Here is an 18,077-nt window from a genome sequence, read left to right as displayed (position 1 = left end):
GAGGACTGCGTACTAAGTGCCTTGCCTCCATTATATTTTTATACCGATAGATGGCAGCACCATCACCGGATCGAACAGTTAATGAGAATTTAGAACTAGACCAGGAGCTGATAGCAACCTGGTGCTAGCACCCCCAGAGGTATCGTTTCACTTGGAGGACATTGAGACCACGAGCATATTTAACGTCGCCCAGTCCCCTTTAATGACGACGGTGGGTTTTCGACCATCGAGGTTCGAACTCAGGACCCTCCGGCCCCGAATCCGACACTCTACCGATCGGGCTACCACGGCCCAAATATATTTTATTCCTATTCAGAGTCACAACTGACTTCAACTGTATTTATGTCGAGGACTGCATACTAAGTGCCTTGCCTCCATTATTTTTTTATACCGATAGATGGCAGCACCATCACCGGATCGAACAGTTAATGAGAATTTAGAACTAGACCAGGAGCTAATAGCAACCTGGTGCTAGCACCCCCAGAGGTATCGTTTCACTTGGAGGACATTGAGACCACGAGCATATTTAACGTCGCCCAGTCCCCTTTAATGACGACGGTGGGTCTTCGACCATCGAGGTTCGAACTCAGGACCCTCCGGCCCCGAATCCGACACTCTACCGATCGGGCTACCACGGCCCAAATATATTTTATGTATTGTCCGTTTTTCGCAAGAAGATACTTGACTCCTTCCTCGTCACGTGGTATCCGATGATTCTATTTCGCTGTTTTCGGCAGAACGTATATTCGTATCATAGCATTTTGTTGTAAAAGCAGCAGTTTTTTAAATGTAAGAATAACTAAAATAACAACAGACAAACACTTTTTTGCACATTAAAATGCTCTCCCAAATTAAGGCTTTCTGGTTGTCTGCTTTAGATGAGCGTGGATTGCGGACCGATCACCCCCCGCGTAAAAGGGGACTCTGCGTTCGAGGAGGCGTGGCGAAGTGCCTTCTCCTGAAAAACGGACAATACACCTTTATTTTTTTACTCGGAGTTTTTTTGAGTTAATGATGCAGCCTAAGTGTCAGGGGCCCCAATAGCTGATAAAAGCAGAAGTGCACTGCTAGAAATGGAGCATAAAGTTTTCTGGGAATCACTGGATACTAAGGTCAAATAGGATTTTACTAGAGGGTCGTCCATAAATGGTACCACGTTTTGAGGGGGAGGGGGTTAGAAGAATTGTGACAGTTTGAGACAAGGGGAGGGAAGAGGTAACAAGAAATGACATCGAACTTTTTGTTTGAAAAAGATATTTTTAAAGCAATATGTTGGTCAAATATAGTGTCACATGATGATACAGGGTCCATTATGAAAGTAATGAGCATTTACTGGCAAAATATATTTATTGATCGTAATTTGTACAAATGTTCAATATTCTTCAAAATACATTCCTCCTGCATCAAGACACTTGCGGAGACGTGTTTGCTACGCCTGAAAGGCACCCTGAAACTCTTCCAAGGGAATGCCTCTCAGGAACGTTGTAACATGGTGTTGGATGTTTCCCAAGGTTCCCCAATGTTTTCCTTTCTTCTCTCTCTCTCTTGAGTCGCGGAAACAAAAAGAAGTCACATGAAGCTAAGTAGGGACTGTAAGGTGGTGAGGGATCACTGGGGGGGGGGGGATATCCATAACGGGGTTCGTCGGCGACCTCCTCCTGGCTCTCTTTGAATGCCTTGTGCCACTTCCCAGACTGTGATCTTGAAATGCAATCGTCCTTGAAGGCTTCTTGCAGCATCTGGAATGTTTCGGTTGCATTTTTTCCAAACCTCACGCAAAACTTTATGGCGTATCATTGTTCAAGCGAACGCTCCATTGCGTTATGTTACAAAAGTTGAAAACATACTTCAAGCGGAGGCACTTATCTCCGCTCACACTGCTCGAAAGCAACTGACGACTGGATGCATTGAAAGGGCATATCCCGCACCACATTTCCCAGCCGGTTTTACCGTGCTGCCATCTATCGTCGCGTCACAATAACATTATGCTCATTACTTTCATAATGGACTCTGTACAATGAGAGGGAAGGGGGTATGGTGAACTGTGACTAAGGGGAGAGGGGGTCTAATATGTTGGAAAAAAAGTGACATCATTTATAGAAAGCCCCTAGGTCTGGGAATTACAAGGACTAAGGTCAAAATGGATGCGCGTGTAAGTCAATTTTCTTCCTTGTTTGTTTGAAGAGATATCTATGGTAAGAAAAAAGATGTGGATTGTGTAAAACTGAAGCTGGTTGAAACTGTTGGGGTTGAGATGACAGTATGTGATAAACTTGTCAAGGAGCTTTCTGAGGGTGCTAAGAAGGCAAATGAGTCTGTAATTGTTGGAGAGAAGCCTGGATGGAATGTGTTTTCTTAAGTAAGGCAACACTGGCGCGATTCCAGAAACCCTAAAAATGTGAGAGTTAGAGCCATTTCTGAACAGCTTCATCAATCACTTTCACTGATTTTGAAAGACCGAAATCAGGAATTCATTAGCCAAACCGTGGCTGTTAAAATATCTGATGGGAGTTTATCATGTTCGGGTCACTTGGATGAAATCCATGGCTGAAATTGAATGACTGCAATTTTGGCTAACTGTCTTCAAAAAAATGCTATAATGTTGAATATTTCAGTGGGTATCCTTTTTTTTTATTATTGATAAAAGTGATGCCTTAAATTCAATACATTTGAAAATTTGAAAACTTTTAAATAGTGTTTCGAATATCGTGCCAATTACTAGTAAACACTTTTTTTTGCCCATACATATTTTTGGGTCTGTTTATATGTATTTGTTTTCTTTTGAATTTTTATTGAGTGAGTAATTTTTTTTTTACTAGGAAAATGTCTTGAACTTAGACAATTAGGACATTGGAAAATATGTCTGTCCCATCAATTCTCAAGAGAAATTCTACCTTATATTTTGTATTTATTTTTTCTTTTATTGATTGTACAATTCACTCTAGTTGGCTTTTTCTTTATAGTTTTATTGGTTTTTACTTTCCTTTTTACTTTTTGAAAAATGGAGGGAGAATTGATAAAGGGGGCCTAGAAACGTGCCTATGCAATATTTACGCACATCTGTTTTCATAACGCTGATTTATTCATAAAAAAGCAGGCATATTGAAAGAAAAAAAAACTTAACAGCAATATAGGATTTTTCTGAGACGTTGAGAGAAAAAGTGGTGTAAGTCGATACTTTCATAATTTGTATTTGCACCACCAGAAATAAAATTTAACCTCATTACACTTCGTGCAGAAAAAGGTTTAAGTCCAGGTCCAACCATTTGCCGATAGACAGTCATCGTAAAACGGAAAACGGAATAGCAGTTTAACTATTCAATTACTCATAATCATGTTTTATTGACTTACACCGTTTTAACTCTCCATGGCTCATATTGGTTTGCTCATTTTTATGAGCATGGAAGAATCGGGAAAGAGTTCGTAAAGTTGTAAACCCTGCAAATTGAACGTGTACTAAATGCATTTAGTATTGGGGTTTACGAATAAAATCTTTGTTATTTTTTTTCATAATAGATGTAATGTTACGTAATAAAACCAATTGAATGAACTAAGATTTCGAGTCATTTAACTAATCATTTGGTTTCTTCTGCATCTGCTTCATATTTTTACTTCGACTTAAGTATGGTGAAAATCTGAAAGCAGAGTTTGTTAGTTAGATTTATTAATGGAAATAAATGGAAGTTGAAATTTGTAAACCATCTGAGCAACAAAAGTCTAGTTCAGGAATCCTTGTACGTTTTAAAGACTCAGGTTTTCAAACTCGAGCATTAGCTCAGGATATATATATATATATATATATATATATATATATATATATATAATATTCGGTATTCAAGCAAATGTCATAAGGTACGCAAAAAAAATATAAAAAAAAGACGACTGAAGTAAATAGACATTTTATTTCAAAATGCAATTCATGCAGATTTATTTCATATTAGTTGCACGTACCGACCTTGTTCGGGTTAAAATTTATCTGAAATAAATATTATGCAGGTACAGTTTATTTTAAAACAATATGGTACACAGCATGTTTTGTTTCGTTTTTATGATATTTTAAAATCAATTGAATCACGCCATTTCCTGGTCAAGAGAGAGCAACATGTAATTGCCCATAAGTAAGGCAATGTTCCCTTATGTAATGATGTACTGAGTCAAGTTATATGTTCGACCTTCGGATTTTTTTAATGGTGATGGCAAAAGAAAATAATGTAATTATATGAAACTGATTCGTTAATATTTAAAGTTAAAAAATCAATTTCAAGACTGAACTTAAGCAAGCATAGAACTAGATTTTAAAGGAATATCAACAAAAAATTATTATATACAGTCGAACCTTGATATCTCGAACCTCCTTATCTCGAAACACTTGATGTCACGAATTTTTTTTTTCCCCTGCATTTTCTATAAAAACCCCAATGAATTTTCCATAGTTATCTCGAAATTTATTTTTCGAAACCCTTGATATGTCGAAATTTTTGAACAAAAGCAAGTTTCAGTTGTCGTTTTACTTAGGCAATTTTTGTAACAGTTCCATGGACCAGTTTTCATCTCTCTTCTTGGAAACTGATTAGGGGATTGAAGCAAGATAATAGGGAAGTGTGCTGTGTTTTCCCCAGAGTTTAGAATCTTTGTGCATTTTTCTCGAACATGTTATCCACTTTGAGGAAAGGGGGTTGATTTTTCGCCAGTCAGATTTCAAGTGAAAACGGAAAATGCGTTCCTTATTTTCGTCATTCTGCTTTTTTAACTCCTACAAAATGGCTACTGAAAACTTTTTTGAATGTGGGGAGCTACTAGTTGAGGATAAGGATTTTAAAATTTTTAGGTAAAAAACCAAGTTGAAGTTGTTGTTCATTTCAAATCTCTTCCTGTGCACTTTCGACAATTATAAAATTTCAAATCTAGTAAAATATTGAAGACTACTTTATTGATCGTAATTCAAAGTGGTCTCATATTACATATAATATAAATGCATATAGCGTACGTGTATGTAATTGTGAGAATTTCTAGTGTAATTTTTTCAAAACCTTGATAACTCAAAAACTCGATATCTCGATTTTTTCTGTCCCGAGAGATTTGAGATATCGAGGTTGTACTGTATATGTATATGGATGATATATAACCTATGACACTGTGCAATTATGTAGTTTTCAAATAGTGAAGGAGTTTTTCAAATTGGTGGTCTGGTTCCGGACAGGCGCGTGCACAGACATTTTGAGACCCGTCACAAATGACTTTTACGTGCCCCATCCATATTGTTTACCCCTACATCCGTACAGATATTTCACCCCTCATTTTAAAAATCTCGGTCCTTCTTCTGGCTGGGGCCCTGGCCAACAGGTGTCCCTTCTCCCCCCCCTCCCCCGTGCACGCCCCTGGTTCCAGAGATTGCCCGGAACATGTAAACGTACAAAATCCGCTCTCTCTCTTTATATATTAGTATAGGTTATAATTCATTCACATACTTATTTCATTTTGTATTTCATTCATATACTTATTCCATATTATAGTTCCCTCCTTTACTTATTTCATACAAAACGATTTCACTCATATACAGTAGATCTCCAATCATCTGAACCTGCCGGGATCTGCCTTAGTTCGGATTTGCAAAAATTCAGATAATGCGACCAGCAACTTTGTAATTCATTCATATACTTATTTCATATTATAGTTCCCTCCTTTACTTATTTCATACAAAGCGATTTCACTCATATACAGTAGATCTCCAATCATCTGAACCTGCCGGGATCTGTCTTAATTCGGATTTGCAAAAATTCAGATAATGCGACCAGCAACTTTGTAATTCATTCATATACTTATTTCATATTATAGTTCCCTCCTTTACTTATTTCATACAAAACGATTTCACTCATATACAGTAGATCTCCAATCATCTGAACCTGCCGGGATCTGTTCTTAGTTCGGATTTGCAAAAATTCAGATAATGCGACCAGCAACTTTGTAATTCATTCATATACTTATTTCATATTATAGTTCCCTCCTTTACTTATTTCATACAAAACGATTTCACTCATATACAGTAGATCTCCAATCATCTGAACCTGCCGGGATCTGTTCTTAGTTCGGATTTGCAAAAATTCAGATAATGCGACCAGCAACTTTGTAATTCATTCATATACTTATTTCATATTATAGTTCCCTCCTTTACTTATTTCATACAAAACGATTTCACTCATATACAGTAGATCTCCAATCATCTGAACCTGCCGGGATCTGTCTTAGTTCGGATTTGCAAAAATTCAGATAATGCGACCAGCAACTTTGTAATTCACATTCATATACTTATTTCATATTATAGTTCCCTCCTTTACTTATTTCATACAAAGCGATTTCACTCATATACAGTAGATCTCCAATCATCTGAACCTGCCGGGATCTGTCTTAATTCGGATTTGCAAAAATTCAGATAATGCGACCAGCAACTTTGTAATTCATTCATATACTTATTTCATATTATAGTTCCCTCCTTTACTTATTTCATACAAAGCGATTTCACTCATATACAGTAGATCTCCAATCATCTGAACCTGCCGGGATCTGTCTTAGTTCGGATTTGCAAAAATTCAGATAATGCGACCAGCAACTTTGTAATTCACATTCATATACTTATTTCATATTATAGTTCCCTCCTTTACTTATTTCATACAAAGCGATTTCACTCATATACAGTAGATCTCCAATCATCTGAACCTGCCGGGATCTGTCTTAATTCGGATTTGCAAAAATTCAGATAATGCGACCAGCAACTTTGTAATTCATTCATATACTTATTTCATATTATAGTTCCCTCCTTTACTTATTTCATACAAAACGATTTCACTCATATACAGTAGATCTCCAATCATCTGAACCTGCCGGGATCTGTCTTAATTCGGATTTGCAAAAATTCAGATAATGCGACCAGCAACTTTGTAATTCATTCATATACTTATTTCATATTATAGTTCCCTCCTTTACTTATTTCATACAAAGCGATTTCACTCATATACAGTAGATCTCCAATCATCTGAACCTTCCGGGATCTGTCTTAATTCGGATTTGCAAAAATTCAGATAATGCGACCAGCAACTTTGTAATTCATTCATATACTTATTTCATATTATAGTTCCCTCCTTTACTTATTTCATACAAAGCGATTTCACTCATATACAGTAGATCTCCAATCATCTGAACCTGCCGGGATCTGCCTTAGTTCGGATTTGCAAAAATTCAGATAATGCGACCAGCAACTTTAGGGATGAGCCGAACTGTATAAAAGCTGTTATGTATATTCAATGCAGAGAAAGCATGTTTGAATTAAAATTAATAACTTCGTAGGTTTGAAAAATTTTGTTCATGTACAATTTTCCTTCCCGCTTTATCTAGGCTAGGACTAGGCTGTTAGAATTGTCTTGACCTTGATTTGCACCGTCATTCCAAGTCCTTATTTCTCTCATACATCTGGGGAAGGTTTTCAATTTAGCGTTCTCATTCGTATAAAAGGACAGGGATAGTACGTTCTGATAGTTGGATAGTTCGGATATTCAAAGCCCTAGTGTACACATTTCATATTATACGTTTATTAGGTTAAATCGCCCAACTTCTTGCAGGTTTTAAGAGCATATAAAATATTTCTTACATTTTTTAATATTTATTTGAAAGTTTGAATTGACAATGTGTGAAACCTATAAATTTGACTTTTACTTAAACCCCCTTAACTTTTGAATATATATTTGAGGGCAAAGTGAAATAGTTGAGATCACTTAGCTGTTTCAAAATGAACAAATTTGAAGTTCGTTTTCAAAATTACAATACATAAAGATAGAACAATGCATTTTATAATAAAACTTGCACTGAAACATACGTTTTTTTTATTTTTGCAGCAAATTTGTGTCTGAAGAAAAAAGCGAAAATTTTTCACTTTTTTTTTCATGGGGCAAAGTGAAAAATAAAATATTTTTCTGATGCAATACGTTCTATTCGATCATAAAAAATATTTTTGATCAAATGACTGAGTAAATAAAAGGATGGATGAATAAATGAAAAGAAAACGAAACAATAAACTACTAAATAAACAATTAATTAAAAATGAGAAAAATAAATGAGTGAATAAAATAATGTGTGTAAATGAAAAAGAAAATGAGTGAGTGAACAACTAAATAAGTAAATTTTTAAGTAAAGGAATGTAATTTGATTAATTAATAAATGAATACGTTAGTGATTCGGGAAATGATTCAACTGAAATATTTTACTTTGCCCCACATATGCGTGACTGATTGTTCAAAATATTTAAAAAGCAAATATGCTTAACATTAACTAAATAAATACTGCACCAAATATTAGTAATTTTCAATTAATATTTGTTAATAGTAACAAGAACTTTATCATTTTATGACAACAAAAACAAGTTTTGACTTATAACAAAATATTACAATTTGAGTATAAATGTTTCAAAATTTCTTGTATTTTCATATACTTTGATCTTTCGAGGTAATTTTTTCCTTACTGGAACAGATTACATGTGCTACTACATAGTTAAAATATTACCAAATAGGCGGCGCTAAAAGCAGAGTAAGTATCTCACCATTTCACGTTGCCCCGCTATTTCACTTTTTGCCCCACATTCCCCTATATAATAGAAAGCTGTGCGGCATCTTGAAAGTAATGTTCTGTTTGTTTTTTTCTGTAGGTGTTTGAATGAGAAAGCTGACCCCTTGTGGCTATTGTTTTCAAGGTTCACCGGAAGAATCATTTTTCCTAACTATGTTTCAAATCGTGTTCTCCAAAAAGACAAGTGCCCACTCCCACACTGAAGGAGTATGAATGAAGGTTTATTTTTAATTTTTTGCATTTCTTATTTCTTTCAGCCTTACCATTTACAGTTTCTTTTTATTGTATCTGTGCAACAAATAGTTTTTACGACTTTTGATGCGGCTTAGGTTGCTAAATAAATAGGACTAATTACTGGAGGTAAAGCAGTAATGTTCCCAACAATTTTTCTGAGGGTATACTCCCAGTAATCCATTATGTGTATGCGATCATGTACATAATATGTCATAATAAGAACATTTTTGAAGCTTGAGGGTATACGCTATATGTCAAAAAAAAATGTTTGAGAGCATATGGAGTAAACCCTATGGGAACACCACTGAGGTAAAGAATGACTTCCTAAGGGATAAATGTATATAATATACCTATTTTTTTGGCAGGCAATTTTCGTAACAAATTTGCGTTAAGTACGCGTTGATTTCGGATGGAAATTTTTTAAGTATTCCGAAACGAGTAAAAAGTGAGTTACCGACGACAGTATCCCAACGTGACTCCTTGACAATGATTTCCTCTCTCATTTACCTTCTTAAGAGGAATCCCCTCAGTGCCATTGCTTTTCTTACCGAAGTCGAACTATTACAGGGTATCCATGAATGACTTTTAAGGTTTAATAACATAATATGGGGTTAGCAAAAAAGAAAATTCCGGTTTTAAAAAGTTATATTTCATAAACTATTACACTTATCACTATAAATGATACATAAAAATAAACTGTCCAAGTTTTTTGAACGTACAGAACAACTTAAACGTGCACGTTCCGCAGTAGCGCATCCAGAAAATCCTTCTAGAAGGTGTTTTTTTTTTTTGTTACAACAGTCCTTACACGTGTATTAACTACTGGGTTAGGATTGACAACAATGTTAAAACCAAGACCTTTGGAAGGGTGTTTTTACCTCACCTCCCTCCCCCCCCCCTCTTTACTGCGCTACTAACGTTCCGCAGCGCTGGATTGGCCATGCAGGTGATGATGATTTACCCCTTTATGCCAGTAAGATCCTCAAGCATAACCCCATGTGATTTTTTTTAATGGGGTTTAGTCAAAAACAGTGTTTATACACCACCATTGCCTACAAAATTGCAAGAACTGAAAGATCGCATATGTGTAGTATTACGAAAAATGGACCGTGAAACAGTCCAAAATGTATGTTAGATGTGCGTCGCGTTACGAAAGGCGCACACATCGAACATTTGTGAGTGAAAAGAAAACTGGACTGTTCTTCTTTATTTTTATGTATTATTCATAGTGCGAAGTGTAATAATTTATGAAATATATATCTTTAAAACCAGGATATTCTTTTATGATAACCTTGTATTATATACTGCATATTAACCAGCGGCTTTCAATATGTGCCAATGTAACTCATCTAGTTTCGTTTCCCATACTGCAGCGTGTTCACCCTTGAGTGTCACAAATAGTGTTCAGAGGAATTTAAGTTTCTCACAATGTAAGTCGATCGTGAATAGTTATATTCAAATCCAATACAAATGAGTCTTTACAAAAGTAACCATGATTCGGCGAAATTGATCCTTTAGAAACTCAAAAGAAAGAAATATTGTGGTCTGAGATCGGGTGATCGCGATGCCGTTGAGAAATGGATGGATGTTTCAGTATCAATGAGGTGATATTCCTTTCATTAAAATGCGACGTTAAATTGCAGGTATTTCAATTTTAGTATTATCAACGCACACTCTATTTCTAATGTTGCTTAAGCTAAAATACCGCGTAAATGTATACCATGTGACCGGAGAGAAATAGAATATCTATAGATGGGTAAAACAAAACTTTCACTGTAAGTTTCATTTATTAAAATAATTGCAACGTTCACAAGTGTGGTTTCTTTTTGTCCCATTCCTTATAAAACATCCTGTATATACAGATAGATGAAGAAACTCCATCCTTTTTTCTTTTTGTCCCATTCCTTATAAAACATCCTGTATATACAGATAGATGAAGAAACACCATCCTTTTTTCTTTTTGTCCCATTCCTTATAAAACATCCTGTATATACAGATAGATGAAGAAACTCCATCCTTTTTTCTTTTTGTCCCATTCCTTATAAAACATCCTGTATATACAGATAGATGAAGAAACTCCATCCTTTTTTCTTTTTGTCCCATTCCTTATAAAACATCCTGTATATACAGATAGATGAAGAAACACCATCCTTTTTTCTTTTTGTCCCATTCCTTATAAAACATCCTGTATATACAGATAGATGAAGAAACACCATCCTTTTTTCTTTTTGTCCCATTCCTTATAAAACATCCTGTATATACAGATAGATGAAGAAACACCATCCTTTTTTATTTTTGTGCAAAAATTGTCAAAATAAATGAATAAATAAATGTATCGTTTTAGTGCAGCAAGTGTCCTTCCTGAAAACGTTCGAATAGGTCTGTTGTAGGTTGCTTCATATGGTAGACAACTTCCATCCTTTGCAGTCGACTCTTTCGTTCATATTCGGTATCACGTATCACATCTTTCTGAAATATATTAATTAAAAAACACAGTAACTTTTTCTTTATGCAGTTATCATGATCAACATGTTGTAGTCGAGGTGTATATTGGTGTGGTCAACATATTGTTGTCCGAAGTCGAATAATATATTGTTGTTCTACTCCTTTACCTCAAAGTTATTCCGACTCGCGACTTCAACTCCGACCCCGCAACTTAGGTTTTTTACAGTGAAAAGTGTTTCTTCCTTTCCCTAACAACTTTTTGGAACTCAAAACCATGACTTTTTAAAAAAAATTGCAAAATGCCGAAGAAACGTAGGCATCGCATTCTGATACAGAATTCCACCGTCACTGAATATGCGAATGTCTGTCATTATTTTTGAATAAACATCTTCCAGCGAAATAACAGTAACAACAGTAATACCTTTTTTTTTTTCTAAATTAATGTGGCTGTAACGAAATTCTTTCTCAAAAACTATTATCTCCAGAAGCATCTTTCCCACTAATTGAAAAGTAAACAGCTTCAGTTGGATTTTTGTCAACAGAAACAGTAACCAAAACGGCACTTAGTCAAAGAAACTCAGTGACGGAAAGCAGCAATTTTCTGTTAGATAACGAGTCTTAACAACTTGGTCCTTTCAGACTTCAATAAAGCTAACTATAGCTAGTTTGAATTTTGTGAAAGAAGGGAGAAGGAAGAATAAGCATTCTTTTTTTCTTATTTTTAGTCAAAGGACGTTGGAATGAGTAAATAAAAATTGACTTGACAAAAAAATTCAATCACATGAAACTATTATTTTCTCGCGATTCGTACTACTTAAGTTTTCTCTTTCTCTCCCCGCCCCCCTCTCTTTCTTTGTCATGAAATTTTCAAATGAAAATAACAGTGAAAAATCAAAACAGGTACGTTCAAAAAGGAAATACAGCACCGTTAGTAGTTTTCTTGAAAGGGGGATTTGCAGTGATAAGGGGCCATTCATTAATTACGTAAGGATGCTTTAGGCAATTTTTGACCCCCAATTGTTCTCCCCATGTAAGGAAGAGTTTTCAACCCCCCCCCCCCGGCTCTTACGTAAGATTCCATTTTGTTTTTCGAAACAATAAAGTAACGAATCTTACATCACTGGACTCGTTATTAAATTAAATTTTTTATTTATTTATTTATTTATTTTTTTGTTTTTGAAAAAAAATTTTTGTGTTTAATAAATTATTTACTAAAAGAGACTTACTTGAGACTGAATGTTTTTTCGACAAATATTTTTTGCATATGATGCGATATTAATTAAAAGTGAGACGTGTCATACACAGTGAGATTCTGTTATTATATTTTACACTATTCATTCTTAGAAAATCAAGTAAAAAATAGCTCAGCGTAATATGATATTTACTTTCCAGAAGCAAATGAAATATGATTCCTACTAAACCACTTGACCACACGATTTCTAATATAAAATATCGACTTAGAAAAGATTACGTAAGAACGGGTCGGACCCCCCCCCCCCCCGTAACGGCATGTAGCGATTTTTCCGACCACCCCTCCCCCTCGGGACCCTTACGTAATTAATGAATGGCCCCTAATTAGTGTTCCCTCGCGTTGTTAACTCCTTTATTCTTTCTCTGGGAAAGAATCCCATTCGGTTATTATGTAGCTCATAATCGTCTACCCGCCAACTGCTTTATGTAGTGTTGTCGCTTGTTCAGGTGAAATACCTAGTTTTGTCCACAGATGCTCACAGTAGCGTAACTAGGGGTTGGCAGGAGTGGCTCTCGCCAGGGGCGCAGCAGCCAGGGGAGGAGGCATTTCAACTGATTAAAAAAAAAAAAAAAAAAATAGAGGTTTCTTTTTGATCATAGAATTTGAAAAATGCTTTAAAAAAATGAAAAAAAAAAAAAACTTACAAAAAGAAAAGCTAGAGACACATACATAACATCCTACTGAGAAGGAACATTGGGCATCATTGAAAACAATTATAGAAAAGAAAATAAGAAAAAAAAATTACAATTCTGCCTCCTGTTTGTGGAATCAACTAATCAAAATGTTCCAAAAAAAAATTTTTTTTTTTTTGAGGTCACAATGACCTCTGGTGACTTTTCATGTCTGCGACCCTGGGGGGGGGGACGCAATTTCTTTGTTCGCCAGGGGCGCTAGACCCCATAGTTACGCTACTGGATGATCATACTACATATTTTTAAGCCGTTCAAAAATGGTCTTAAATAAATAAAAATATTTTTTTTTCGTGCATTTACTTTTAATGCACTAATGTTTTACTTTAACATTTGATGCATTATGCACTAAACGCTCTACCTGAAAAGTTGCCGAACCAAGTCTGAATAAACGGGAGAACTATTGACGGGATTGGCGTCAGGATAATGTCTGTATCACCTGCTGCATTGGGGGAAAAAAAAATTAAAAAAAAAAAAACTATTGACGGGAAACTGGGGTAATGACGCTCAGCGGGCAAACTCGCTATTGGTACTTCCATGAAGGTAAGATCATTGTAAATTTATAGTAAGACTATAGTCGATGAGGTACAAAAAAAAAAAAAAAAAACCGCTCTAGCCCTGGATTTTTTTCGCTCTTTGTGTTGTATAACTTTCCTGCCTATCTTGTACTATCTGTATAGTTGTATAACAAGTCAATAGCCCTATAATTATCATTATATATGTATTAGTTTTTTTATTATTTATTTATTTTTTTTTTTATTTATTTATTTTTTTTTTTTTTGCTGTAGACGATCAGTTTTAGTATTCATTATCAGTGCTTTGTGCGAGTTTCGTGTCAAGAGAGAGCATTAAATTTAGATTTTAAATTAATCGTTAATACGTTTTCCCGAAATTTGAGATGTCACTTTCTTTGCCGGGATGCAATGTTCTTTTTTTTTTTTAATTGTAATATTGTACTACTGTCTCCAAACTTGTCGAATTGTCGGCAAATTTGTCTAATGAGGATATATATTGGAGAACAGAGTGATCTTCTCCAGACCTCTCGTCATGGTTAGGGGCTCCTCCTAGATAACAGAACCAGTTGTTAAATTCGGCAACTATAGCCGTTAGTCTATAAATACTACTTAATTATCTAATTTTCGGCCAATCAACGCAAAGCCAGTTTGAAAAAAAAAAATCTTGGGAATTATCCATCACTGGACTGCACTCACTAGCCAATAGAAACCCCAAGATCAATATTTCATTGGACCACCTTTTGCACTCTGTTTGGGCATCGAGTCTGCAAGTTTCGAGAGTGCATTAAACATCTAGAGAATACCATGCATTGGCTATGCAGCTTTTTAAATCTTGTAAATTAGATAGAAGAGGAGAGTGCTGCAAGGGCGGATCCAGAAATTTCTCAAGGGAGGGGCGATAGACTTTTATTACTAACCTTTTTACTATGTATACTGATTTAAAAATACTGATCACAAAGGTTTGGAACTGTGTCTCAATTCCGAAACAGTTCCGGGATGTGGTCCCAAACCTAAACCTCTCTGTCTCCTAATATCAATGAAACTCGTCTAAATTTGCGTTTTTTGAACTTCATTTTCGAAAAATTATCGGTGGCGGATCCCTCAAGGGAGGGGCGATCGCCCCCATCGCCCCTCCCTTGTATCCGTCCTTGGAGTGCTGTCGGATGCGTTTTTCTACCATATCCTACACCTTTTCTATGAGGTTAAGATTCCGGCTATGCGGTGGCCCGGGAAGGTGTTGGACAGGGCAATTCTTTTTTAGGAAGTTGAAGATTATTTTAGGCTATCTTGAGTGACTGTGTGGGGGGGGAGGGGGGTTCTGATTGTTTCTCGTGTAAATGTTTTGGAATTGTAGTTTTGAAAACGCCGTTTTTGTAGAGTTATGTCAATGTGGAGAACAGAAAGGAGTTTCCAGGGTTGTCCCCTGAGCTTTTTTAAAAATAAAGTCTAATTACTACTAATAATAAAGTCTAATTACTAATAATAAAAACGAATAAGCTTGAACTGTCTTTGGTAATGTAAGAGTAAGGAGGACTTTTCCCGGAAATTTTTTTAAAACTGATGTCTTAAAGACGCAAATTAAAGCCATCTTTAGCAAACTTAGAGCAAGGGGTTTGGAGTTCGCTCCCAGAAGTTTTGCAAAGTTTAAAACCTTTTTTGACGTCTTTTAAAACGTTATTTCAGACTTCTCTTCTTCTGACTTGAGGAACAAAAGGGTTCGGAGGTTCTCCTAGTTTTTTTTTTTTTTTTTTTTTTTTTTGAACTGATGAAATCCTAAGAACTCAGTTTTAAACTTTCTTTGGGGAGTTCAGAAAAAAATCTCCAGGTTTTTTTTTTCTTAAGTTGGAGCCTTAAAAACGCAGTTTTACGCTATCTAGGGGGAATTCTTTTCCTGATGTTTTTTCCTCAAACTGGAGTCTTTATAATTCAAATCTAGATCATCTTTGAATTTAAAGGAAGGAGTACGCTCGGAGATTTTCTCCCGGAGAATTTTCAAAATTGAAGATTTCAAACTGAAATTTTAGACAATATTTGGTGACGTTCGGGTAATCTCACCCAGAATGGTTTGAAATTAAAATCTTAATGTTGAGGAATTCTTTGATGAAAAAAGTGCGGGGGCAGTCGTCTTCCCTTGCCCTCCCCCCCCCCCCGAATCGCCGCCACTGGTGTTGGAAGTCAGACTGATGCTCAGCGAACCAATTTTCAACACTTCTGACACGATGTATAGTTGCATTATCGTCCATGAACTATCCGTCGTATCAGGATAAAAATGCAACATTGCAAGGTGCACTTGATCTGCCAGTATATCTAGGTATCGCATGGCTATTTGTTTTCCCTCGAGGAGCACCAAGGCATCACTTCTCATGCCAGCAGAATATGCTTCATATCATGATACTCCTTCCAGACCCTTGTACAGTGCGAGTAAGGCAAGAAGTTCCTCTCAAAGGTTTCTGATTCATTGGCCAGTGAGTGTATTTTACTGTTTCAAGGTTACAATGAATTATATTCACGGCTTGGGCAACGGTCTATTTATTTATTGTACAGTGCGAGTAAGGCAAGAAGTTACTCTCAAAGGTTTCTGATTCATTGGCCAGTGAGTGTATTTTACTGTTTCAAGGTTACAATGAATTATATTCACGGCTTGGGCAACGGTCTATTTATTTATTGTACAGTGCGAGTAAGGCAAGAAGTTCCTCTCAAAGGTTTCTGATTCATTGGCCAGTGAGTGTATTTTACTGTTTCAAGGTTACAATGAATTATATTCACGGCTTGGGTAACGGTCTATTTATTTATTATTTTGCTCGGCGAAGTTTATTTTGTTTCGGTATGCAACATTATAAAGACTGCGTTGTAGCGTTCAAGAAATTAATTTTGCTGCATACTGAATGAGCTTTGTATGCATTCTAAACATGTTTAGGTTCCAAACAAGCTTAATATTGCGTGAAGAGTGCTGTGAAATGTGAGAAATGAAGGGAAAATGAATTACCCGCCGAAAGCTTTAAGATCACCTTCTTGAAAACGTTAGGAGCGAGATTTTGACACGCTAAAGATTCAATTTTTTTTTTCCTTTTTGTGAAAGATCAGAAATCTATTTCTCTCTCTCTCTTTTTCATGCCGACGTAATTTAAAAAATGTTAATAAACCCAGACTGTTTGTGAGGTTTCTATAGATTATGCTATTGATGATCAGTTTTATACATCTCTAAAACTGCGAAAAACTTATTTTCGTAAAAAAAAAAAAAATTCCTCCCCCCCCCCCTTTTTTTTCTATTTCGGGATGTTGTTGAGTCATACCGGTTAACTTTGCGCTTTTTCAAAAAAAAAAAAAAAAAAATTGTTTACTTCACTTTTTAAAAAACTAGAAAGTTCAATACTGCAGGGTTATGAAATAAGTTCTCTACGTCCCGATTTTGCCACGATCGTCCCGTTTTTTGTCTCGCACTCCCGCTGGTCGAATGTTCTGCTAAATTGTCCCGCTTTTCCCTTACAGTAAAACCTGTAAAGTTGACCACCCTCGCAAGTTGACTACTTGTCTAAGTTGACCGCTTTTTTCAGGCACGAAATTAGCCCTTATTATATAAAACAACCTCTGTAAGTTGACCACCTGCTTAAGTTGACCACTAAAGTAGAGCACCGCAGGTGGTCAACTTACACAGGTTTCACTGTACTGCTAAAGTCCCGCTTTTCTATTCAAGTTAAACTAAATAGGGAAAAATGACTAAATTATGGTATTCAACATTTTTGTATGTATTCATTGCAAAGTAAAATATTTTCTTTTCACTAAGATAAACTTTTTGTATTAATTCGAGTTTTTTTTTTTTTTTTTTGAGTGGCAATGAAAAGTTGCTAAGGAAAATAGCTTCCAGCAATGCATATGACTAAAAATTAGTTCTTTGCTGAAAGCTTCAGTTACTGACGGCATAATAAGCTGAGGTTTCAAAAACTTAAGTTCTTTATAGGAGGTACATCTGAATTACAACTCATATTAAATACAATCTTATTTCAAAATTTAGGAACAATTGCTATGATTTCAACAAATATATTTTTATTGCAAGAGGTTTAATTCAGGGGTGCCCACCTAGGGGGGATCATGGCGAAACTGCGCCATTGAAAATTTTAAAGGGGTGTTTTGAGGGGTATTTTTCTCATATTTGGGGGGCTCTTGCTTTTGGGGGTCTCCATGATATTGAAGGGGTGCACCCTTGCACTTAGGGGGGGGGGCACCCCTGCTTAATTCAAAACTATTTTTCACATGAGATCTAAACATCTTCAATTCGATGACAAAGTGAGCCTAAGAAAAAAAGTTTGAAAATTCTGGTCACATTAGCTG

General features: G+C 35.8%; 1 protein-coding gene across 1 annotated transcript in view; it reads left to right on the top strand.

Moving 5' to 3' along the window:
* Positions 1-18,077, top strand: part of LOC129219388 (protein TMEPAI-like) — a 158,313-nt gene that overhangs the window by 101,372 nt on the left and 38,864 nt on the right. Inside the window, exon 2 of the mRNA XM_054853775.1 lies at positions 8,693-8,832. Coding sequence (XP_054709750.1) covers positions 8,823-8,832 — 10 coding nt within the window. The 5' untranslated portion in view covers positions 8,693-8,822. The remainder of the gene's footprint in view (positions 1-8,692; positions 8,833-18,077) is intronic.

Source organism: Uloborus diversus, chromosome 3, assembly GCF_026930045.1.
Source record: "Uloborus diversus isolate 005 chromosome 3, Udiv.v.3.1, whole genome shotgun sequence".
NCBI classification, from domain to species: Eukaryota; Metazoa; Arthropoda; class Arachnida; order Araneae; family Uloboridae; genus Uloborus; species Uloborus diversus.
The sequence above is the reverse complement of the archived record's forward strand: the minus strand, read 5'-3'. Positions and strand labels throughout refer to the sequence as shown.